Here is a 10,385-nt window from a genome sequence, read left to right as displayed (position 1 = left end):
GGTGGTCTCGGCTCATCATGGTTTGGTTACGAGTCGCAACCTGACTCGCAACCATGATTGCGGCTCGTGCTGCTGTGTCGGCGTGAGGTTTCGAGTCGTAATTGGAGGTACCGACTCGCAACCGTGCGTGTGTACTGGTTTCCTGATTTCATGCAATTCAATTATACACATTTATGCCATCAATTATCAGTTTCAAAAATTCAAATCACTAACAGTTTCTATCCGGGAACTTTTTAGATCAAACAGGGAAAATCAACGCTAATCCTTATGAACCCTAGCACCAAATATATGAACAATTTAACAATCATGAAACCGTTTTATAAACATCAATCAATCATATGAACAATCCGAAATTCTGGACATAAGCATCTAAAAATCAACTATCTCATAACAATTAAACTAACAGAACATGATATCCGGGTTAACATCTATTCGGTTTCACATTTACCATACCATTCGATACCTATGAAACTATAACCGGTTAACAAGCATTCGGTTAACATCAATCCAGAAACAAATCCGATTTACATGCACATAAGAATCACATATATGCATCATAACATCAAACCAAATCATCATCAACATGCCGAGCATACACAACACACATCAATGGATAACATACTAACCGGTTACGAGTAAAGAGGTGTGATCCGAACAAGAGGATGATCGGATGGTCTTGTGCCGTCGGGTCCTAAGCAAGCCGAGAGAGAGAGAGCAAGTAGGGTTTGTTGTGTGTGTTTGTGATTTGCAAAAACAATGAAACCAAACCCCTACCCTTGGTTTTGGTGTTTGCGAGTGGGGAGTGGGCCGAGCCCACTCGGTTGCCTAATGGATCCGTATACAAGGTGTGGCCCAAAAGGCTTGTGTGGCCGGTTAGCCTTGTGCAATCGGGTTTTAGTGTGTGGTTTGGGCTCGTGCAAGACATAACATACACACATAATGCACATAAACATCATAACATTCATTAGCATCAAAGTTTGTAAAATCATAACACGTTCACGTATGTTACACAACGATAGGTCTAAAGTTCGAGTTGTCACATGCAGCATGTCGTTCGAGTTCAGAGTCGAGCATATTGCATGCTTCTTCCCACGAAGGTAATGATTGGTTGATAATGGAACCGATAGTATCGTATTCCATCAGCAACCCACGAACAAGTTGCAACACCAAACCTTGTTCATTAATGGGACATCCCACATCGTTCAACTGAGCCGCAAGATCCCGGAGTGTCTGGTAATACATTTCCAAAGAGGGCATGGCACTAAGCTTGAGATTGATGAATTTCTGTTGAAGGGCAGCGCACCGTGGTCCTTTGTTGTTGAGAAAAATAGCCTTGACACGATTCCAGGCTTCCAGAGCAGTTGACTCGGCTTCAAGAACTCGAAGGAGATAGTCTTCGGATAAGGTACCGTAGATCCACTGGAGCACAATAGCATCAATCTTCGCCCACTGTTCATACGTGGGGTCTTCCTTAGGAGGCGGTTCTTTCGTGATGTGATCCAAAACCTCGTATCCACGTGCATGAAGTTGGAAGAGCTTTACCCACGCAGAATACGTGACCTTAGATCCATCAAGAACACAGACCTTCTTTTGAATGTCGGTAACCGTGTAGACCGGGTGAAGAGGAGCAGATTGTGGCTGCTTGGTGGAGGATTCAGTCTTGTCGCCCATGGTGGTGACAGAGAAAAAAACAGGACAGGATCATGTTATGCTGAGATGGGTCGAAACCCTAGTGTGTCGGATCGAAATCCGAAGATGAAAGAATTTGGCTGGCTTTAGGGTATAGAGCGGATGCGCTCTGATACCAAGTAATCTTGAAGAATTCGATGATCTTTATTAATAACGTACAGAAGAATATATACAAGATACAAGGTAATTAAAATAGGAAACAAGATCTCCTAAATAAATGCAGATATATACAAAGAATACAAATATCTTCTGGAGATATTATGTTCTGCTAACAGTATAGTGATGGCAAGATACCAAGGTCGTCCAGGGACACAAGAGCTTTTAGTATCGGCTTATTGTCAACGTCTAATCAAACCAATTTTTTGAGAAAAGATTTTTAAGCTAATAAAAGGATAAAAACAGAAAATAAAAAAATAAAAATGATAGACAAGAAAGAATCACTTGGATCCAACTTATCTTTCATGTACCCTTTTAATGATTTCCGCACTTTAGGCATTTTAAGAGATTATCTTAGTTATAGTAGTAGGCCCCTCTTTTGGAGACGACGTTACCCTTAACCTAGTGGTTTGAGACAACAAGGATACAATTCCACTAGGTCGGAATATTGAAAGATAATTAAGTAAGTTATTAGTGCAAAATATTGTGGACCCCTTCCAGGGTGAAACTTTTAGTAAAACCCGGTCCCCGACCTGAAATTCCAAAGGCTTTCTACGCTTGTCCGCGTAGGCTTTCTGACGGTCGCGTGCTGCCGCCATGCGTTGTCGTATCTGTGCAATCTTTTCTGTGGCGTCCACTACAATCTCTGGACCCGTGATCTGACTATCCCCCACCTCTGCCCAACAGAGAGGTGACCGGCATTTACGTCCGTACAATGCCTCGAATGGAGTGGCTTGAATGCTGGTATGGTAACTGTTATTATATGAGAACTCCACCAAAGGGAGGTGTTTTTTTCCCAGCCGTTGCCGAAATCGATAACGCATGCCCGAAGCATGTCTTCGAGAGTTTGAATCGTTCGCTCAGACTGCCCATCCGTCTGAGGGTGGTATGCTGTGCTCATGTCTAATCGTGAGCCGAAAGATTTATGCATTGCTTGCCAAAGTTCTGACGTGAATCGTGCATCGCGATCCGAAATGATGGATGTGGGCACCCCGTGCCTCGAGACAACTTCTTTAAGGTAGACGTCTGCGAGAGTGGAGAACTTATCCATTTCCTTTATAGGTAGGAAGTGTGCAGACTTGGTGAGTCGATCCACGATCACCCATATCGTATCGTTTCCACGCTGGGATCTAGGTAGGCCTGTAACGAAATCCATGGAAATTTCTTCCCATTTCCATTGCGGTATCTTAGGCTGCTGAAGTAGGCCAGCTGGTTTCTGATATTCGACCTTGACTCTCGCACAGGTCAAGCATTTTCCAACGTACGTAGCGATGTGGGCCTTCATGCTAGGCCACCAATAAGTAGTGCTGATGTCGTGGTACATTTTATCTGACCCTGGATGTACCGAGTAGCGAGACTTGTGAGCTTCATCCATTACAAGTTCGCGTAAACCGCCATAGAGAGGGACCCAAATCCGGCCCGTTACATAGTAGGCGCCGTCTTCCTTTTGTTCCATTTGTTGTCGTGAGCCGCGTAAGGCTTCGGCCTTGACGTTTTCGGGCTTCAATGCTTCTACCTGAGCATTTCGTATCTGTGCTGGAAGGTTAGACTGAATCGTAAGCTGTAACGCTCGCACGCGCTTTGGTAAGGTGTCCTTTCGACTAAGGGCATCAGCCACAACATTGGCTTTGCCTGGATGATACTTGATGGCGCATTCGTAATCGTTTAGTAGTTCGACCCATCTTCGTTGACGCATGTTCAAATCCTTCTGCTTAAGGATATGCTCGAGACTCCTGTGATCGGTGTAAATCGTGCACCTGGTACCGTACAGGTAGTGTCGCCATATCTTAAGCGCGAAAACAACAGCTCCCAGCTCTAAATCGTGCGTCGTGTAGTTCCGTTCGTGAACCTTAAGTTGGCGAGAGGCGTAAGCAATAACCTTGTCGCGCTGCATTAACACACATCCAAGTCCCCGAATGGATGCATCACAATATACCACGAAGTCATCTGTGCCCTCTGGCAAAGAGAGGATAGGTGCACTGCAAAGTCTATCCTTTAGGTGCTGAAGAGCAGTCTCCTGGGGCACTCCCCAGCGATAGGTGACACCCTTCTGTGTCAGTAACGTAAGCGGCTGAGCAATCTTTGAGAAATCCTTGATAAACCGTCTGTAGTATCCTGCCAAACCTAAGAATTGGCGTATTTCTGTCGGTGTACGCGGTGCAGGCCAGTTTCTGATCGAATCTACCTTGGATGGATCGACATGGATCCCATCCCTGTTCACCACATGGCCTAAGAAGTGGACTTCACGAAGCCAGAAGTCGCATTTAGAAAGCTTGGCGTACAGCTGTTCCTTCCGAAGGAGTTCCAAAATAAGACGAAGATGCTGCTCGTGTTCCTCCTGACTCTTGGAGTAAATCAGAATGTCGTCGATGAATACTATGACAAACTTGTCAAGATAGGGTTTGCACACCCTGTTCATAAGGTCCATAAATACAGCAGGCGCGTTCGTTAACCCAAACGGCATGACAAGAAACTCGTAGTGACCATAACGAGTTCTGAAGGCTGTCTTGGAGACGTCCTCATCCCGGACTCTCAGCTGATGGTACCCTGACCTTAAGTCTATCTTCGAATAGTAACACGACCCTTGCAACTGGTCGAATAAGTCGTCTATGCGTGGAAGAGGATAACGGTTCTTCACCGTCACCTTGTTGAGTTCACGGTAGTCGATGCACATCCTGAACGTACCGTCTTTCTTTTTCACGAACAGTACTGGAGCTCCCCAAGGCGAAGAGCTTGGACGAATGAAGCCCTTTTCCAAGAGCTCTTGTAGCTGCTTTGACAATTCTTCCAATTCTGATGGAGCTAGACGATATGGTGCGCGAGCTATGGGTGCTGCTCCTGGAGCGAGCTCGATCTGAAATTCAACCTGACGATGAGGCGGTAAACCAGGTAAATCTTCAGGAAACACCTGAGGGAAGTCACGTACGACTGGTATATCCTCCAATTTCTTTTCCTTTACTGATGCGTCTGAAACGAGAGCCAAAATGGCTGTGTGACCCTTACGTAAGCATTTCTGAGCCTTCAAGAAAGAGATGATGCCAACCACCGCACCACTCTTGTCGCCTTGAACTTCGAGAGGTTCTTGACCAGAACGTGGAATACGAATTATCTTCTCGCTGCATAAGATTTCTGTCTGGTGTTGGGACAACCAATCCATCCCAATCACAACGTCGAAGCTACCCAAAACTATGGGAATGAGATCAATAGAGAAGGCTTGACCAGCTAGGATAAGATTACAACCCTGAACTACGTGCGTGGCTTCTAGACTTTTACCGTTAGCTAACTCTACTACATGTTTGGTGGGTAAAAGGGTTGGTGCACGTTTTAGCAGTTGACACATTTTCACAGACATATAGCTTGTATCCGCACCCGAATCAAACAAAACAGTAACTTAAATATTGTCGAGGAGAAACTTACCCATAACAACGTTGGGATCGTTCACTGCGTCTCCTCTTCCCAAAACGAAAGCTCGACCTCTTGCCTCGTTGCCATTATTGTTGTTGTTCCCGCCGTTGTTGTTGCCGTTGCCCTGGTTGTTGTTGTTGTTGCGGTTCTGGTTCTGGTTCAATTGAGGGCAATCGCGTTTGAAGTGACCTTCAGCCCCACACTGGAAACATCCCCGGTTTCCACGCTGTGGCTGCTGTTGCTGCTGCTGGTTCTGTGGAGCTGGTTGCTGAGGCTGCTGATTCTGATTCGCAGGACGAGGGCTCCTACAGTCTTTGGCCTCGTGGCCCATCTTAAGGCACCTTTGACAACGACCCTTGTTGCACAGGCCATTGTGATGTCTGTGGCAATTGTAACACTTAGGTTGACTTCCCTGATATCTCCTCTGTCTGTGCCCACCAGAGGATTGCTGACTGGGACTCTGATAGTGGTCAATCTTCTGCTGCTGAGCTTGAGACTGAACGGATGCTGAACCTTTACTAGAATCTCCTTCCCACTTTCTTTTGCTGTCGCTAGTAGTAGCAGGAGTAGCTGAAGGAGTGACTGTAGCAGTAGCGTTGACACGCTTAGGCAGTTTATTCTGATCCACTGCCTGATCGGTGATGCGATGAGCGAGACGCTGGATTTCCTGGATGTTGTCAAGATTAGCCGACGTCACGTGGCTCTGAATTTCTGGCGCCAATCCCTTGAGATACATCTCAATGCGCTTGTATGGAGGGTCCACCATAGTTGGACACAGAACGGCCAGCTCATTCGACCATTTCGTATACGCTTCGATCTCAGATCCAACCATTTTCAAGTTATACAGCTCGTCTTCCAGCTTGTGAATGTCTTCACGCGTGCAATACTCACGCTTGATGAGTTCCTTGAAATCGTTCCATGGGGTGGCGTTAGCAGCTGCCAACCCAAGAATCTGCACCTGCGCGTTCCACCAGGTTAGCGCGATTCCTTCCAAGGTGCCAGTAGCAAACTTGACCTTGCGAGCCTCAGGGCACTCGCACATCTCGAATACTGATTCTAGCTTTTCAAACCAATGGAGGAGTCCCACTGCCCCCTCTGTGCCGCTGAAAGAATTTGGACGACAGTCCATGAAGTTCTTAAAAGTGCAAACTTGCTGCTGCGCGTGTTGACCTATTATGTACGAATAGGACGAAGTTAAATACGAGAGTTAATGTAGGATCTAAAGATCCTAGTGTGTGCCTATACTGCAGGATATACTACCTGCTTGAGCTGCTGCAACTGCCGCAGCAACTTGAGCTTGAACGAGAGCCTCTAGCTGGGCTTGTGTCATGTTGATTCGTCCAGACATGATCTTCATTGTAACAAGTAGCATAGGTAAGAATGGTTCGCGAATAGGGCGATGACAGAAAAGTGTAAGCACATAGGGATTCTCATGCTATAATATCATGTGTATCTAAGCGTAATGCGAGCAAAGTTCTATCAATTATAGCAAACAGGCAATAAACATAAACCTTATTACCTAGGATGTCGAGTCTTGCACGTGGAGCGAAGCGTCGTTGTGGATCGTTGAGAGCACTGTTCTGGTTATAGTCCGGTTTTAATAAAAACGTTTTCCCATATTAAAACCAAGTTCTCTATAACCAATGGCTCTGATACCAATCTGTCACACCCCCAAAATCCACACGCGGAGTACCACCGCTTGGGAGCGTGACTGACCAGGATCAAGCCATCAATCATATCAAACATAGCATTTAATAATAAAAGTAATTAATGTAAATCATCATGACATGATTGATGTTTCAAAACCAAACATCGTTTAAATAGCGGAAGCATAGTATGTAATCTTAAAATAGTTATAAGTTCAGATAAGGTTCATGATCCGTATTCCACAACGACCTGCTCCTCCCTGTGCAAGCTCCATAATGTACCTAAGGTCCTGCAAGGCATGCAGCAAATAATCAACAAACTAGTTGAGCGAGTTCACAGAAAGTAAGTTCATAACATAGTGCATAAGTATAGCTAGTGGGGGGCTTCCCATACTAGTGTATACTAAAGGTGGGGGCTTCCCAAACCTTGTGTTCATATTACTGGTGGGGGCTTCCCATGTTTATCCTGGCTAATGAGGGCTTCTCATTAACGGTACTTACTAGACTAACTTCCGACCATGTGTTCTTCTTTACTGAGAACAGGAAAACGTACAGGGTCACGTAGGCTTTACGTGACGTGCCCTTCCCCGAGGACATGGTACGCGTGGGGGCTACGTAGGCTTTACGCAGCGTGGCCTTCCGACCCGGAAGCCAGTAGATGGTATTGGGTTACGTAGGCTTTACGTAACGTGTCCTCCCGACCCGGGAGACAAATGGCAAACATACTGGGTTACGTAGGCTTTACGTAACGTGTCCTGACTAACCTGAGGACGATGGTCTATAGTCTAGAGAATGCGTAAGTACGAGTAATCATTCCATATTCAACATATCCAACCCAATTCCCAACCCGGGAATCCCATGCCTTGGCTGTGTGAACTCATCTTGGTTTGCTCGGCAGATACACAAAGAGTATAGTTAAGCTAGAAATGGTCAACCACGTCCTATCATGGTTATTAATCAAGTCAGGTTTTGACTAAGGTAGTACACGTATGCATCACATCAACTAACACGTTACTATCACGTATGCATGTGAGCAGGTAAGAGCATAGCATTAACATTCATGTGCGATCCAATGTCTAAGCCCGAAAGGTAATCCGCCCAAATAACATATCAGCCCAAATAACATATCGGCCCAACAGATAAGCAGTCCAATAACATAACAGTCATAAGATTGGGCCCGTGACAGTGTAGGCCCAAAACAGTGGATATGCAAAGATGGTCTCGAGTCGCAACGGGGATCTCGAGTCGCAACGGGGATCTCGAGTCGCAACAGCTGAATACGAGTCGCAACGGGTGGTCTCGGCTCATCATGGTTTGGTTACGAGTCGCAACCTGACTCGCAACCATGATTGCGGCTCGTGCTGCTGTGTCGGCGTGAGGTTTCGAGTCGTAATTGGAGGTACCGACTCGCAACCGTGCGTGTGTACTGGTTTCCTGATTTCATGCAATTCAGTTATACACATTTATGCCATCAATTATAAGTTTCAAAAATTCAAATCACTAACAGTTTCTATCCGGGAACTTTTTAGATCAAACAGGGAAAATCAACGCTAATCCTTATGAACCCTAGCACCAAATATATGAACAATTTAACAATCATGAAACCGTTTTATAAACATCAATCAATCATATGAACAATCCGAAATTCTGGACATAAGCATCTAAAAATCAACTATCTCATAACAATTAAACTAACAGAACATGATATCCGGGTTAACATCTATTCGGTTTCACATTTACCATACCATTCGATACCTATGAAACTATAACCGGTTAACAAGCATTCGGTTAACATCAATCCAGAAACAAATCCGATTTACATGCACATAAGAATCACATATATGCATCATAACATCAAACCAAATCATCATCAACATGCCGAGCATACACAACACACATCAATGGATAACATACTAACCGGTTACGAGTAAAGAGGTGTGATCCGAACAAGAGGATGATCGGATGGTCTTGTGCCGTCGGGTCCTAAGCAAGCCGAGAGAGAGAGAGCAAGTAGGGTTTGTTGTGTGTGTTTGTGATTTGCAAAAACAATGAAACCAAACCCCTACCCTTGGTTTTGGTGTTTGCGAGTGGGGAGTGGGCCGAGCCCACTCGGTTGCCTAATGGATCCGTATACAAGGTGTGGCCCAAAAGGCTTGTGTGGCCGGTTAGCCTTGTGCAATCGGGTTTTAGTGTGTGGTTTGGGCTCGTGCAAGACATAACATACACACATAATGCACATAAACATCATAACATTCATTAGCATCAAAGTTTGTAAAATCATAACACGTTCACGTATGTTACACAACGATAGGTCTAAAGTTCGAGTTGTCACATGCAGCATGTCGTTCGAGTTCAGAGTCGAGCATATTGCATGCTTCTTCCCACGAAGGTAATGATTGGTTGATAATGGAACCGATAGTATCGTATTCCATCAGCAACCCACGAACAAGTTGCAACACCAAACCTTGTTCATTAATGGGACATCCCACATCGTTCAACTGAGCCGCAAGATCCCGGAGTGTCTGGTAATACATTTCCAAAGAGGGCATGGCACTAAGCTTGAGATTGATGAATTTCTGTTGAAGGGCAGCGCACCGTGGTCCTTTGTTGTTGAGAAAAATAGCCTTGACACGATTCCAGGCTTCCAGAGCAGTTGACTCGGCTTCAAGAACTCGAAGGAGATAGTCTTCGGATAAGGTACCGTAGATCCACTGGAGCACAATAGCATCAATCTTCGCCCACTGTTCATACGTGGGGTCTTCCTTAGGAGGCGGTTCTTTCGTGATGTGATCCAAAACCTCGTATCCACGTGCATGAAGTTGGAAGAGCTTTACCCACGCAGAATACGTGACCTTAGATCCATCAAGAACACAGACCTTCTTTTGAATGTCGGTAACCGTGTAGACCGGGTGAAGAGGAGCAGATTGTGGCTGCTTGGTGGAGGATTCAGTCTTGTCGCCCATGGTGGTGACAGAGAAAAAAACAGGACAGGATCATGTTATGCTGAGATGGGTCGAAACCCTAGTGTGTCGGATCGAAATCCGAAGATGAAAGAATTTGGCTGGCTTTAGGGTATAGAGCGGATGCGCTCTGATACCAAGTAATCTTGAAGAATTCGATGATCTTTATTAATAACGTACAGAAGAATATATACAAGATACAAGGTAATTAAAATAGGAAACAAGATCTCCTAAATAAATGCAGATATATACAAAGAATACAAATATCTTCTGGAGATATTATGTTCTGCTAACAGTATAGTGATGGCAAGATACCAAGGTCGTCCAGGGACACAAGAGCTTTTAGTATCGGCTTATTGTCAACGTCTAATCAAACCAATTTTTTGAGAAAAGATTTTTAAGCTAATAAAAGGATAAAAACAGAAAATAAAAAAATAAAAATGATAGACAAGAAAGAATCACTTGGATCCAACTTATCTTTCATGTACCCTTTTAATGATTTCCGCACTTTAGGCATTTTAAGAGATTA

General features: G+C 44.9%; 2 protein-coding genes across 2 annotated transcripts; both read right to left on the bottom strand.

Moving 5' to 3' along the window:
- Positions 1 to 233: 233 nt before the first annotated feature.
- LOC110919246 lies at positions 234 to 1,671 on the bottom strand. Its single transcript, XM_022163520.1, has 2 exons — positions 1,041 to 1,671; positions 234 to 274 (listed from the first exon to the last, which is right to left on the bottom strand). The coding sequence occupies exons 1-2, from the start codon at positions 1,669 to 1,671 to the stop codon at positions 234 to 236; spliced, it is 672 nt and encodes a 223-aa protein (XP_022019212.1).
- Positions 1,672 to 8,421: 6,750 nt separating this feature from the next.
- LOC110919245 lies at positions 8,422 to 9,859 on the bottom strand. The gene is made up of 2 exons (XM_022163519.1): positions 9,229 to 9,859; positions 8,422 to 8,462 (listed from the first exon to the last, which is right to left on the bottom strand). Exons 1-2 carry the CDS (start codon positions 9,857 to 9,859, stop codon positions 8,422 to 8,424), a joined length of 672 nt encoding a protein of 223 aa, XP_022019211.1.
- Positions 9,860 to 10,385: the final 526 nt, after the last annotated feature.

Source organism: Helianthus annuus, chromosome 16 (assembly GCF_002127325.2).
Source record: "Helianthus annuus cultivar XRQ/B chromosome 16, HanXRQr2.0-SUNRISE, whole genome shotgun sequence".
Lineage (NCBI taxonomy): Eukaryota > Viridiplantae > Streptophyta > Magnoliopsida > Asterales > Asteraceae > Helianthus > Helianthus annuus.
Note: the sequence above shows the minus strand (reverse complement) of the source record. Positions and strands in the feature narration are given on the sequence as shown.

What these genes read in the sequence shown, in the direction of transcription:
- LOC110919246 (XM_022163520.1), bottom strand. Translation starts at nt 1,671, where the DNA reads ATGGGCGACAAGACTGAATCCTCCACCAAGCAGCCACAATCTGCTCCT. An exon ending in ACTCGAACGACATGCTGCAT is followed by an intron (nt 275 to 1,040) that starts GTGACAACTCGA and finishes ATTTGGTGCTAG; the next exon opens with GGTTCATAAGGATTAGCGTT.
- LOC110919245 (XM_022163519.1), bottom strand. Translation starts at nt 9,859, where the DNA reads ATGGGCGACAAGACTGAATCCTCCACCAAGCAGCCACAATCTGCTCCT. An exon ending in ACTCGAACGACATGCTGCAT is followed by an intron (nt 8,463 to 9,228) that starts GTGACAACTCGA and finishes ATTTGGTGCTAG; the next exon opens with GGTTCATAAGGATTAGCGTT.